Below are 14,989 nucleotides of genomic sequence, written 5' to 3'. Positions count from 1 at the left end.
ATAAGCAAAAAAAGAAAAAGCCGGAAGTGGCGCTGTGGCTCAAGTGGTAGAGCACTAGCCTTGAGCTTAAAAGCTGAGGAACAGTGCCCAGGCTCAGAGTTCAGGCCCCATGACCGGACCCCACCCCCTCCCAAAAAAAAGCCCAGGGACAGTGCCCAGGACCTGAGTTCAAGCCCAGAATAAATTAACAAAGAAACACAAGAAACAAATAATAAAAACCAATGGCAAAGTGTGAATCTTGAGTTGATCCAAGAAATTTTGGGGGCAACTGGGGAAATTTGAACAAAGATGGGATGTGAGACAGTACTGTAGAATTACTGTCAAATCATTTAGCCATGATGATGAAATTAGATGTTATGCTGAGGAGTGACCTTATTCTTAGATTATGTAGAATTAAAAATTTAGAGGTCAAGTGTCTGTTGCTGTTTGCAATTGACTTTAAAATAGTAAATATATGGGCTGGGAAGGTGGCTCAGTGGTAGAGCGCTTGCCTTGCATGCATGAGGCCCCTGGGTTCGATTCCTTAGCACCACATAAGCAAAAGCCGGAAGTGGCTCTGTGGCTCAAGTGGTAGAGTGCTAGCCTTGAACTGAAGAGCTGAGGGACAGTGCCCAGGCCCAGAGTTCAGGCCCCACGACCGGACCAAAAATAAATAAATAAATAAAATAGTAAATACAGAACTGTATAGATGGCCTGGGGGCATAGCTCAAGTGGTAGAGCTCCTGCCAAGCAAGCAAAAGCCCCCGAGTTCAAACCCCAGTACCACCAAAACAAAAATACAACTGTACATAGAACACAAATATATGATTGTAAAGTATTTCCTATAATCCTAATTCAACTTTTTCACATATTTGAAAAGTTCTACAATAAAAAACTAAAAAGATAAAAGATATCTGAGATTATAAATCCTGTACATAAAGGTACACATTTGATTCATTTAATAAGGAAATGATTAAATACTTTATCAGGAAAACAAGTAATCAAACCAAGCTTAATCTGGTATTTTGGGTGAGCCTCCAACACCATGGTAAAATTGTGTCTTTCATTCCTAGGGTGGTGGGAGACGGGGTACTGAGCTTACCTTTGCTCTCCATGCAAGCATGCAATCTAGTGGGCAGGTCACTGGGGCAGCAACGGCGACAGCAGACCCTGGCTGTTCCCAGGTAGGAAATGAAGAGTGAACCTAACACTGGAGCTTCAAGCATGTGTGGCTGGTGCATGTAACCCATGGAAAGAAGCCCCATGTATGCTGGCTAGTCACTTGCCTTGCCAAGGATCAACAGCACGGCCCATGTAAGCCTGGTGGGTTCTGTAGTATATGACGAGTTATCTCCAAACAATACATATAGATTTCCTAAGTCATCTAGGCCCAAAGATTTTCATTTACCTTAGTTTTTAAAATCTTTGAGATGTCTTGGCGCCTACTCATTGCTCAAGTGTGGCTGCATCACATACCTTCCTGGTAGTTGTGCGCACCGTCAGGTAGGGCAAGAAAAGGCAGGTACTTCCATTCTTCAGGTAGAGTGTGACTGTCATGCTCACCTCCTGGAACCAGGGGTGGGTAGGAGAACTCAACCTAAAATGGTAATAGATGGTAATTAGGTGACTGGGCAAAGGATGCATTTTATCCAGAGAGGCACCAATGTTTTTGACCCCCAGTGACTGCAGTGGGGAAAAGCCACACATCTGTCAGTGTGTTTGGATTATCTGTAAACTCACACACAGAAGAGGAAAAGGTATAAAAGAAAAAAAATTTGCTGGGCTTCCCACTTTTTTGGTTTAGGGTCTCTAATTAGAATTCAAATGCTGATGTTCATAAAATTATTTTAAACGGAAGTTATGTGAAAGTACTACATATACTCCAAGAATTCTATGAGTAAAGTGAAGGCTATTCTAGGCTGACTTGAGCCCACAGTGTTTAAAACATGGTTTCTTTAGGAAAATGTGGTCAGAATTTCAAACAGCCAATGTTTGGAACACAACCCATTCACGCTGTAGTCTGCCTAGTACTGTGTGTGTCTTTTGGTGGAGATGCCAATTGTCAAAGTTCCCAAATTAGCAAATCAAGGTCAAAGTAGGTACAGAAACATCTGTGTGTGTGTGTGTATATATATATATATATATATACACACACACACACACACACACACACACACAGAACCATTTTAATGGCTACTTAGCATTATTTCCTTGTTTAGCCTATTAAAAATAATTTTTAATAAATTATCAGGATTATTCAGATGTATAATGAAAAGTCATACATTTAGGCTTTGTGCCTGGTTCCTAAGATGAGACCCCTGGGTGCCATTCATTAATTAGAGTAATTAAAGCAACTAAGTAATTATGGTCATTAAGGTACCTCCTGGAGGGGCCCCTAGGCAGCTCAGGGTAGGACTGGTCACCAGAAAGACCACACCTTGATTAGAAAACCAGCTTTTAGGCCCATGCCTGGATCTCTGGGGGCAGAAAAGGACTAGAGATTGTGGTCATCAGTGATTGTGACTATGTAATCTTTAAATCTCCTAAAAATGGGGTTTAGGAAGTTCCCAAGTTGTCCAGACCCAAAGGTGCTGGGAGTAGGCAGGCCTGTGCTCTTCTTCTTCTTCTTCTTTTTTTTGTCAGTAGTGGGGCCTGAACTCTGGGCCTGAGCTCTGTCTCTCAGCTCTTCAGCTCAAGGTTAGCACTCTTAACACTTGAGCCACAGCTCTGTTTCCGGCTTTTTCTGCTTATGTAGTGTTGAGGAATTGAACCCAGGGCCTCATGTATGCAAGGCAAACACTCTACCACTGAGCCACCTTCCCAGCCTGTGTACTCTTCTTCATACCATGCCCTATGTACATCTTCACCTGCCACCCCCAAGTTGAAGGTCATGGGAACCCTGAATTTGTAGCTAAGTCTGTCAGGAGCGGGGGGGGGGGGGGGAAGGAGGGGGGAGAGCAGAGGGCCCTGGGACAAGTAGCTGGCAGCTAAAGTGAGGACAGACTAGGAACTGGGTACTTAAATCTATTGAGTTTAAAGCCAACTTTGTATAGGCAATGTCAGAATGGGTCTGAATTGTTAGAATCAAAGATCTAACATGGGGACGACCAGATTGATGGCATTTGAAAGTATTAAATGGCACATTTTTCATATTTTGAATATCAGCCACTCTATGTTTCTATAGATCAAACAATGGCATAGAAACAAGAGGAATGCTCAGAAAATTACTTGATATTCTTAGTAAACAAACTTGGTTGAAACAGAAGGCAATTTCAACAACAATGCAAATTAAGCTAACCAGAAAGTGAAGGTAGGTATGGTATGGTGGGCGGCCTTAAAGCACACCCCCAAGGGAAATCATGGCCACTGCAGCTTGCACAGGTCTATACAGCTGGAATTGCCACAGAGGCATCTGTGAGAATGTGGACAAAACTAACAAGGTGCCTAGAGACCAACAGCATTTTTTGGTGCCAATCCTGGGACTTGAACTCAGGGCTTGGGTGCTGACCCTGAGCTTTTTTACTCAAGGAAGCACAATACCACTTGAGCCATAGCTCCATTTCCAGCTTTTTGTTGGCTAATCAGAGATTAAGAGTCTCATAGACTTTGCTGCCCAGGTTGACTTTGAATATGATTCCCAGATCTCGGCCTCCTAAGTAGCTAGGATTACAGGTGTAGCCACCAGTATCCAGCTGAGACTAAGAACATTTATACTAATTAGTGTCCAATCTGGAGTGTGTGTGTGTGTGGGGGGGTGGTACTAAAGATGCTCTTCCATTTAAATCAAGTTAAATTTGGAAAATTGAAAGATGGCAGCTGGCAGGATATTGTGTCAGGTCTTAAATGTCCTTCACAGGATAATGTTGATGCAAGTTTTAAGTGCCTCTCTATTAAATAACCAATACTCATGTGACCCAATCTACCTCAATTACAATTACTTTACATGCTTCCGTGCTAACAGAGAGAGAAGAGGGAAAGAACAAGGCTTGACTTCCAGTAAGTGAAAGCTGAACAGGGATGCTCTACTCACAAGGAATAAAGGGCAGTTTTTTCTAAATGTGGAATAAGCTGTATAAGAAAGCATGACCTGTTTGTCCAGAAGCAGTAGAAATTACTCTATCACCTGCTTTGTTCATTCCTAAGACAAGTCAGATTCTACTGCTGTGTCCTCAGGAGGGAAGACTAAGGAAAACACACTGGAAAAGTACAAAAACAAAACCCAGTGCCCTAGGATAAGCTCTGAGTACTTCAGAAGCACACAGTGTCTACATTCCATCACCTCCACTGCCCTGTCCAGCACTACTGCAAACAGAAAGCACCGTGGTCACTGTTTTCAGAAAAATACTCACCAGCGGTTCTGGCCCTCCACTCCAGTCTAGGAAACTCAGAGACTGGGTAGCTATCCTTCTTCTCTCAATAATCCTAACATTCAGGCACCAAAGTTGTGGCCAGGTCCCAATGTTTAAAGCTTTGGAGCTCATGCGAGTCCCTGGGTTCCATCCTCAGCATTACCAAACTTCCCCCAAAAGGAGAAATCAAGAACACCTTAGAGTTCTGAGGATGTAGCTTACTGGTAGAGTGCTTGCCTAGCATGCATGAAGCCCTGGGTTCAATTCCTCAGTAACACATAAACAGAAAAAGCCCAAAGTGGCACTGTGGCTCTACTGGTACAGTGCTAGCCTTGAGCAAAAGAAGCTCAGGGGCAGTGCCCAGGATCTAAGTTTAAAACCCAGGGCTGGCAAAAACAAAAAAATAAAACAAACAAAAAAATGAAAGAAAGAAAAATCTTATAAGGCAAAGACATGTTTTCTTCATCAAATCTCTTAAAAAGTCAGCATTAAGCACTGTTCACAATAGCTAGGATATGGAAACAACCCAGATGCCCCACCACAGATGAATGGATCCAAAAACTGTGGTATCTATACAATGGAATATTATGCAGCCATTAGAAATGACAAAATAAAGGCATTTGTAGGGAAATGGATGGAGCTAGAAGGAATCATGTTGAGCAAGGTAAGCCAAGAGCAAAGAGACAAATGGTACATGGTCTCCCTGATAAGTGGATGTTAAATCCAAAATGTTAGGTGATATGACAAAATTAACAGGACTTAAGAAACAAAGAACTCCCACTCATCTGGTCGAACCACTACTAAATATCCCCATGCTGCTGATCACAAGTATGGTGTATATATGTACACGGTTATATGTTATAGACCGTGATAGACAATTTGCTCCAGGAAAGTTAGAATGAACTTGTGACTTTAAATAAGCATCATTATTCCACAATACTGTGAAATTTGGGAAATTATGTAATCACTTAATCACAATTAAAGAATAAAAACCTCTGGGAAGGTAGGGAGGGAAGGGATAGTAAGGGGAAAACAATGGAGGGGTAACAATGCTCAATAGGAAGTGTACTCATTACCTTACTCATGTAACTGTAACCCTCTGTATAGTATCTTTACAAAAAAAAAAGTCAGCATTATAGTAAGTTGGCTTTATTGCAGAGTTGGCAAAATCACTGCATTTGTCAATCACTGCTGATTTTTGAAATGGCTTGTACTTAACTTCTTAAACCTCCACACAATGGAGTACTGTATAGTTTCAGGAATGCGCTAAAGCCCCCCCCCCCAATAAAGTATAGGTTGCAGAGGCAAAAGGAGACTGCTGAGATTTCTCCATTAAAGGTAAGTTTGGTTTTGCAGAGTTACAGAAACAAGAATTTTAGTGTAAAGCATTTGCTTTTATGGGTAGAATGAAATGAATAAAAAGCTGTGGCTGTTACTTTTCTCCTAGGATCAAAGATACACTTTCTATTCCATAGTACTTCAGAAGGACTATTTGTATTATGAACAGGATGACAGATGACATGCATGTCAACTTGAATGTAGAAACGTATTTTCTGGGTAGTTGCTAGTGTCACTGTGGTGGCACCAGACCACAACAAGAGTGCCCTGAACAAAGACAGGACTCTAGTGCCAGTACCACCACCACCACAGGCAGCTAGGCAGCTGATACCACACTGTGGGGCCTCAAGGCACTCAGTGACCACCATCCCATTTGTAGTTTACTGCAGAGAGAGCTCCATGAAGTATGCATGCTTGTGGACATGGACCATGTGCACTAACACACCCCTTATAGCATGCTTGACATGGACCATGTACTCGCACACATCTCTTACAGAAGTCTTTATGGAATGAAAGCATGCTCCTTTTAAATAGTAAAGTTGAGAAACTCTATTACTATTTATGTCTGTTCATGATACAAATATACATGATAAGAAACCAAACACTGATTACAGGGATTTAGTATTCACTAAACCATCAGGATCTATAAATGTACAGTTCAAAAGAATCAAAAATGCCCTCAGATAGAGTTAGTATACTATGCATTTCAGAGCAACAATTTACAGTAATAGTAGATTTGTATTTAGGGCACTTATAACAGCTCCATATATATTTAACAAGGCTTCACCCTCCCACCTGCCTACTATGCGGGGCATGGAACCCAGTGTCTTGCACATGCTAGGCAAGTGTTCTACCACTGAGCTACATCCCTGACCTTGATATTTTTTTTTAAACAAGACCTCATAATGTAGCCTAAGCTGGCCTTCAACTGCTGACTCTCCTGCCTCAGCTTCCCAGGCGCTAAGATTATCAAAGTTTGCATAAACCAGGTACCAGTGGCTTGTGTGCCTGTAAACCTAACTACTCAAGAGGCTGAGAAATGAGGGTCACAGTTCAAAGATAGCCTGGGCAGAAAAGTTCTTGAGACTTTTATCTCCACTTAACCAGCCAAAAAGCTGAACTCACTATCCTTGAGTTTTGGAAAAAAGCTTCTGAGAGGGCAAGGCCCTGAGTTCTTCTGGAAATGTGCTATACCTGTCAAATAAAACCTCCCAGATTCCTAGAACCACCAGTGAAGGCCATGAAGTAAACCCAAGTCCAAACAACAATGCTGCAGCCATTTCCATACAAACAAACAAAAGCATACCTTGAGTTGTAAAGTTTGTTTTCGACTTAACGACTTGTCCTTCTCATTGTTGCAATGGGTCCACCTGTATCCCTATTTAAATGACTTGTTTTTCCCCTTCCCCTCCACAAATTATACCGACATCAAATACAGTGAAAGCAGGGGTTATACTGTGGGGGAGGGACATACAAAGCAACAAAGAAATAATCTTATAAATGCGTTAGAAACAAGTGCATGAAAGAAAAAAACATTTGGTGGGGGGGGGAAGCGGGGAGGATTGGGTGGGTGGGGGGGGAGGATGGGAAGGGATGGGAAGGGGAAACAAAGGAGGAGGAGGCTACAATGCTTGATAAGAAATGTACTCATTATCTTGCCCATGTAATTGTAACCCCTCTGTACAGTATGTTCACAATAAAAAATTTTTTAAAAAAAATTTTTAAAAAGCATACCTTGAGACAAGGAGCACAGCAGTACATGTGCAATGATCACATGGAGCGCAGAGATGCATGTGCAATGAACATGGTGAGCAGAGATGCTTGCACAATGAGAATGGAGAGTGCAGAGATGCTCACGCAATGAGCACAAGGAGCACAGAGATGAGCATGAGGAGCGCAGAGATGCACACGCAATGAGCAAGAGGAGCACAGGGATCCTCGTGCGTGAGCATGGTGAGCGCAGATGCACCTGCAATAAGCATGGTGAGTGCAGTGATGCACATGCAATGAGCACAACGGACACCCAGACAGAGGTTATTGAGAAATTAGTCTTCTAACAACTTAATTTCCAGAACACTACCAAAAACCAGAATAGTGACAAAGCCTCTGTCAGAAACCCCTGAGGACACACAACAAATTAAGAATATGAAGGAGATCAGATAAGCTCTACAAGCATTTTATGGGGACCAGAGACTATAGCCAAGAAAAGTCATTTTCTAGCTAGCTGGAATTATAAGGGGCCAAAGTACCCCTGACATATGTAAATTCCTTCATTGCAAATGATTCCACTATTCTAAACATTCATTTGGGGGCACTGCAAGGTCAGAGAGTCACGTGATTTCAGAGAAACTCCACCAAAACATGGGAATTTTAAGGAAGGCCATGAGGAAGGACAGAGATGGAGGGAGAAAAAGAGGAGGAACAAGGAAGAAGACTGCAATGAAAGGCTAGGAAATGTGATTTTTCTTTCAGGACAAAGTTTCTGTAAACCCTGTAGCTAAAAGATTTTTTAAATGTTATTCTCCTTTAGCCTCTAACCCTCTAAAGTTTTGCTCTTTCTTTCCAAGCCCTTCTACTCTATAAGAGTCCTGAGCAACGCCTCTGGAATATTTCATCACTGTCACCACAGGGTTCCCTCAACGGCAGGTGCCCAAACAACCAGCCTTCTGGTGACCATCTGTCACTAAATCTGAATAGAGCAAGGCTCCTGTAGAGCCACAGAGCCATGTCAAACGCACATAAACCAACCTCCCCAACCTCAGCCCAGCCCTGAACCTGCACCACAGGTTCTGCTAGCCATTGAAGACTTTCTGGCAAGCATCTATGCAGGGTACTGCTGCAGCTCCCCCGTTAACAGCTCAATCCTTCTACGACTACAATTAAAACCAAGAGTGATGCACTTACATAAGAATGAAAACCACTACTGATGCATACAAAGCAATGAACTCTACTAAAAATCAGTACTACTTTTTTTTAATGAGATCACTTGGGAAGTAACTGTTCCCTATTGATTTGAATGTTTAAAAAAGTTCTAACATCTATGAGAGAACCAGAGTTTATCTGTTATTTCATTATATAAATTACCAAAAATGTATGCTGACCTAACAAATTTTATTTGTATGTTTGAACAAATAAGAGCTACATACGATGCAAAACAAGAAAATACTGTATAGAAGGGTATACATAAATTATTTCATGTTAGAGTTTATTTCAGCTAAGTTTTCTAGGCAGAGGAGTCTTTTGTCAAATTAAAAAGAATAAGGCTGGGCACCAGCGGCTCACACTTGTAATCCTACCTACTTGGAAGGCTGAGATCTGGAGGATCAAGGTTTGAAGCCAGAAAAATTGGTGAGACTCCATCTTCAAAATAACTAGCAAAAGACCAGGCTGATGCTATGCCTCAAAAGTTGCAAAAGCTAAATATTTCAAAACTTTAAAAAGCCATGACAATATTTTAAGCCACTGAAAATGTTCTAAATGTTAAATATAGCCATAAAGTAGAAAAATTACTACAACTTAGCTTGTTTATCTATAGGATTCATTCATAAGTTACTCCTACAAATGAGAAAAAAAATCATGTGATAAAGTTAGTAGATATTCACTTTAATTTAAGTGAGGAAATTTCCCATTTAAAATACAACTGAAGGCTTCAAAGGGCACCATGATGAGCCTCTCCCTAGTCACCTGGTTCTCCAAGGAACCATTAAAGGGATGGCTCTCCCACTCTAGCCCCAGAAAGAACAGCGGCCCTGCTTGTAGCCACACCTGAGCAAGCCACTGCCAGAAGGCAGCACTTTTAGACAAAGTTTTTTTTTTCTTATCTCAGTCCACCTGAATCCCAACTACAGTTGACTGTATGCAGCAGGACCATAGCCAGCCTGGGTAAGAGGAGGGTGGGCTAACAAATTCACACAGACTAAAAGCATCCCAAGGCAGGGCCACAATCCAAGGAACTGGGCATACGCTTAATTCTTTACACCTAGAAGGAAATCTTAACATGAAAAGTGGAGCAGCCAGGGGAATATTACGTAAGCACCGGCTCTGACAAAAATGGACACACTGGCTTTAAAAAAGTGAAGGCTATTCACATTCAAACTCAGGCATGTAACACACTTTCCAAAACACACAATGTACTTGCACTGGACTGTACACAAATGTGCAGAAATGGGGATATGGCTAGAGGCACGAGCACAGGCAGAGTTCAGTCCACAGTCCCACCAAGAAAAAAAAAAAGAAAAGGAAAAAGAGAAAGGAACTAGTTTCTGATTCCAGCATATATCCATTGAACAGCCTGTCAAGCTAGATGAATTACAGGGCTTATACAAATTATGCCCTTACCAAAATCTCACTGTTCCTGATCTACTTAAGGTGTCAATTTCATCTACCACTCAGTGGCTGCTGATGGAGAGGGATGGCTGAGTAACTAGACAGTCAGCTAGGGTTCCTGACAAGGCCACTTACCTAACCTGAACTCTCATTAGACCCCAGAAACCACTCATCTATCCCGCCAACTTCCATTAAAGCAACAACAGGAAACTAGCAAAATATCCTAAGAAAACTTAGCTCCAGTAAAATCTTTAATGATTGGCTCTTGCAAAAGCTACAGGATGCATGTCTATCTACAATCACCTTTGTACTCAATGTACATTTTGCCTTTGTCTACCTATGGCATGTTTTTATTTTTTTTTATTTTTTGGCATGTTTTTAAATTGTAGAGCCAGATTTGATTTTTATTTAGGGCTATGGAACAAACACACCAAGCAAGCTTTCTACCAATGAGTGACTTCCAAGCCCACCCCTAGGTTTCTAGTGCTTCATTTTCTGTTCCACTACAAGACAGGTACGTAATCTTCAAAAGCTGCAGCAACAAATCAAGCCCCCTTACGCACCTGAAAAGAAAGCTCCACTGGGACTCTCAATTGTCACTACACTGGGACAGATCCTTCCCACTCTCTTCCACTCTACTCGTCATCCACATCCATCAAGCACAGACATTGCCATCATATCTGTAAGGATCCATTTGCTGGATTACAGCCACAGAAACAAGGCAGGTCTTTTTTTTTTTTAAGTGTTTATAGCTTTAAAAATGCTGTTGGAACAATACATTGTATTTCTGTGTAGTGAAAGGTTTTGGAAATCTAGATATCAGGGAGGATTGCCCAACACCAGGATCTGTTTACTGCCAGTTGTGCACATCTAAGTGGTTACGATGACAAATAGCTGTTAGATTTTTTTTTGTAATGAAAAAAATAGCTGTGAATGCTCAGGATACATCTTAGGATGGATAATCCCTAAGATTCATGCCAGATCTAAAAGCTCATAGTGTCTGTCTGGGAGGAGGAAGTGGGAAGAAAGTAAAGGTATCAGGATTTGCCTGAGGTCAGGGTCAAGGCAAGTCTCCTGACTTTCTGCAGTGGTTAGCTTACAAAACTAGTCACTTTCCCCTTGGGACTAAAACCAAACAGCCAAAGGCAGGGAAAGGCTGTGCCTAGAGCCCCAGGCAGGCACTACTTTGGCTCCAGTGCTCTTTTCCTCTTACAACCGGTTTGGTTTTCTACAATCTCTACGCAACACTGCACGTGTTTCCTTGCTGGATACCAAGGCCATACCACCCACTAGTAGTAGAAAGCACAATAAACTCTGACTTGCAAGTGACAGTAACAACAAAGGGACAAAATGCATTCCCTACAGCTGAATGACGCTTCAACTTCACCTTTCTTTGTGTGTGAGGGGGAGGAAGGGGTTGTTAGTACAAGAGCTTGAACTCTCAGCTTGGGCACTGCCCCTTAGTTTTTTCCCAGTTGAATTTTCCTGCTACAGCTGGCTTTGAATGGGGATCCTTAGATCTCAGCCTCCCGAGCAGCTAGGATTACGTAAGTGAGCCACTGGCACCTGGCTCACTTCCAACTTTCTTTACCCTACAGAGTTGACAATGTGGGCAATGGTGGCAATCAATGCAGCTCAGACTCCAGGACTGTTTGTAGTGCTGACCATATCAAGGTTCACACACACACCATGAGTCACTTTACAACAGGTTCAAACACGGGGGCTTTTCAAGTACTCTAAACTTTTTACTATCACATGGGAATAAGGCTACTCCTTCCTGAGGAATAAGGAATATCTGAAACTTCAGTCTTCAAAATGCCTAGAATAAACATCTCTTTATTCCTTTCAAGCTTCTGTGTCACCATCCTCTAAGCGACTGCACTTTTGCCAATAAGTCTTCTAAAGGTTACATTTTTCTCCAGAACACAAGAAACCAAATGCAAGGTTGCCTGGCGGTGGCGATTAGGATTTTCGACACTTTAATAAGACGCACTTCAGTGTTCACTGGCACACTATGACATCATTGCTTCCAGGGTTTGCGACTCTCGAACCCCGTTTTCTATTTTGTTCCTGGGCCTTCGGGACCCAGCCTGCAAGTGTTCCACTTCAGATGTCGGATTCGAGAACTGGTGAGAGGACGCAGGGAAAAGTCGACTTGCACATTTTGCTTGCTGTGACCGACCAGGAGAGGCCGACCTTGCCAAACAAAATCAATCGCTCAGGACAGGAGTAAAACGCGAGGCCTGGCCGGGAGAGGGGAGGGTGCGCGGGGAGGGCGCCCACCCGCCACCCGCGCACCCCGGTTCCCAGGCCTGCAGGAGGTAAACAAAGGAAGTTGCTGCCCACCCAGGGGCTCGCGGGTAAGGAGCTCACCGTGCCCGCCTCCCGAAAACCGGCCCGGAGCTACGTCCCCCGAGACGCCCCGAAAGCGACCACCGGACTCCGACGGGGAGGACGGGGAGCGCGGCCCCCGCCCCTCCCGCCTCCCCCGCGCCGGGCGCGCGCTGCAATCCGCGGGAGCGCAGGCAGAGGGCGGGGGCCCCACGAGCGGAGCCGGCGGCGGCGGAGGCGCCCGGCGGGGGCGCGGACCCCGACCTCACCTGGCAGCCCTTCTTGTGGTGGAAGCCGACCACCACGATGTGCAGGACGGGGCCCCGAGGGGCGCTCTCGCCGCCGTGCCCGGCTTGCTCCATGGGAGGCAGCCGCGGCCCCGCCGACGTTAGCCGCTGAGGCCGGCGGGCCGGACGACCCCACGGTCCTCGGAGGACCGAGAGCGGCGGCCTCCAGCTGTCAGCGACGGCGCCGCATGAGGGCCGCGCGCAGAAGGGCTGCGCCCGGGCCGCGGTGCGCCGAGCGGGTCCGCACCGGCCCTCGGGGGCCGCAGCCGCTCTTCCTTCATCGGCTTCCGCAGCTTCCGGGCTGTCACCTGACTCGCCAGCCGCCCGCGGCGGGACAGGGCGGGGCCGGGAGGGACCTAGCGGGGCGGGGCCTGAGGAGTCCGGGGCGGAGCCAGGGAACTGGAGCCGGGTTAATGAGGGGACTGGGGCGGGGCTAACGACGTGAGCGGGGCGGGGCCTTCAGGGGCCGGTGGAGCCAGCGGCTCGGGGCGGGGTTAGAGCAGGGTAGGCGGGGGATGGGGCGGAGCTCACTGGACTGGACAGGTACTTGGTGGGGCGGGGATTGATAGAGCAGGGGCGGAGCTATGGAGAAGGGCGGGGTTAGGAGGCAAGTAGGGAGGAGGCCAGACGGAGAGGGGCGGGCTGGTGGGGTGAAAGGTTACCTGCTAACGTCTCTCCAAGTTTGTCACTAGATCCCTTCCCCCTTATTGTCTATTCTTCCTCCTTGGAACGCCAGCTCCTTCCCTCTTTTTCCTTCAGCCTTCCTTTTGTAAAACTTGTTTTCTGTTCACTAGTTCCACTCTGGCTTAGAGTTTCTCTCCTGAATCATATTTAGCAACATAGACGCATGCATGGTCTATGTATCTGTGCACTCAAACTTTTAAGTCAAACAGTATGATTTTAGTCAAACCTTTAGTCTAATAGTATAAAAAAAAGCCCCTGCTTATTCAATGGGAGGGTGGTAGGTGCCTACCACTCATATGTTGTAGGCATGAAAGGTGATCTTCGTGATTTCTCACCAAGATCCCCGGATACAAATATAAAAAGAACTAGGGTGCAGAATTTGTTTGCTTTCTATCTTTTTTTAAAAATAGAAGTGCAAAAGCATGAATTTTCCGCCTTCAATGACACCAGCATAAAATTTACAGCGACATCCATTAGTTGTCTGTTAAAAAAAAAATTGTTGAGCAGGAGGCTCAAGCTTGTAATCCTAGCTACTCAGGAGGCTGAGATCTGAGAATCACAGCTGAAAGCCAGCCTGGTCAGAAAAGGCCGAGAGAGACTCCTATTTTCCAATAAACTACTCAGAAAAGGCTGGAAGTGGAGCTGTGACTCAAGGGGTAGAGCGCTAGCCTTGAGCACAGAGGCTCTGAACAAAAATGCCTGTAGTAGACATTTTTTTGGCAGCTTGAACTCTGGGCCTGAGGGCTGTCCCTGTGCTCTTCAGCTCAAGGCCAGCACTCTACCGGTTGAGCCACAGCGCCACTTCCGGTTTTCTAGTGGATTATTGGAGATAAGAGTCTCACGGACTTTCTTGCCCGGGCTGGCTTTGAATCGTGATCCTCAGATCTCAGCCTCCTGAGTATCTAGGATTACAGGCGTGAGCCACTGGCGCTTATAGTAGACTTTTATGTTTAACAATATAAGAAAGATAAATAAAATAGTAAAGATTAAGAAAAAATTTAAGTCCTTAGTATAATTTTTAATACTGCTGAATACAAAGAGCATTATAACTGTAAAAAAGAAAAGGCTGTGGATTTTCAATCGTATGGATTAAAAAACTACAGAAGAGGAGTCGGTTTTTTGGGGGGGCGGAATTGCCGAACAGCGAGTTAGAGGCGGGAAATATTTTATTGGTTTGAAGAAATATTCTGGCTTAAAATGAGATGCAACTATCTACGGGACCATAAGACTGCAGAATAAGCAGTCCAATAAGACCGGAGGAAGACTATCCACGAGGCAAGGTATCTTTTACTGTTCCCCGAAACTTCAGGGGCGCATAGGGCGTCCACCTGCCCTGCAGACGCTGGAACAGAGAAAAACCGCAGATCGAGAAAGCGGTGATGGATCGAGCTGACTGGCTCTCGAGCTCGTCCAGCGACTGTCCGTGCCTGCGTGCGCTGCGGCCAAAGCGGAAGCGCGCTCTTTTACACTCTGCGCGCGGACGTCGATGGATGTGAGACCACTTCCGGCGTGGCCATGGCGGCTAACGCTACCACCAACCCGTCGCAGCTGCTGCCGCTAGGTAAAGGCCTCCCCTCTTCCTGGAGCCGGGCCCTCCCTCCGCGCCTTCGGGACCTATGGGCCCAGTTCCCCCCGGCCTCGGCCTCCGCTCCCCCCGGCCTCGGCCTCGGCTGCCCCCGGCCGCGGCCTCCGCTC

General features: G+C 45.1%; 2 protein-coding genes across 3 annotated transcripts in view; one reads left to right on the top strand and one right to left on the bottom strand.

Moving 5' to 3' along the window:
• The window catches only part of Avl9 (AVL9 homolog (S. cerevisiase)), a 33,019-nt gene extending 20,159 nt beyond the window's left edge, over nt 1–12,860 (bottom strand). For both annotated transcript variants that reach the window (XM_013035153.1, XM_013035154.1), the window contains exons 1-2: nt 12,593–12,860; nt 1,456–1,576 (exon numbers count right to left, since the gene is read on the bottom strand). In XM_013035153.1, coding sequence (XP_012890607.1) covers nt 1,456–1,576; nt 12,593–12,685 — 214 coding nt within the window. In that variant the 5' untranslated portion in view covers nt 12,686–12,860. The remainder of the gene's footprint in view (nt 1–1,455; nt 1,577–12,592) is intronic.
• Nucleotides 12,861–14,751: 1,891 nt separating this feature from the next.
• Lsm5 (LSM5 U6 small nuclear RNA and mRNA degradation associated) overlaps nt 14,752–14,989 on the top strand; it is a 4,057-nt gene continuing 3,819 nt past the window's right edge. Inside the window, exon 1 of the mRNA XM_013035124.1 lies at nt 14,752–14,855. Coding sequence (XP_012890578.1) covers nt 14,810–14,855 — 46 coding nt within the window. The 5' untranslated portion in view covers nt 14,752–14,809. The remainder of the gene's footprint in view (nt 14,856–14,989) is intronic.

This window comes from Dipodomys ordii, unplaced genomic scaffold, assembly GCF_000151885.1.
Source record: "Dipodomys ordii isolate 6190 unplaced genomic scaffold, Dord_2.0 Scaffold205, whole genome shotgun sequence".
NCBI classification, from domain to species: Eukaryota; Metazoa; Chordata; class Mammalia; order Rodentia; family Heteromyidae; genus Dipodomys; species Dipodomys ordii.
The sequence above is the reverse complement of the archived record's forward strand: the minus strand, read 5'-3'. Positions and strand labels throughout refer to the sequence as shown.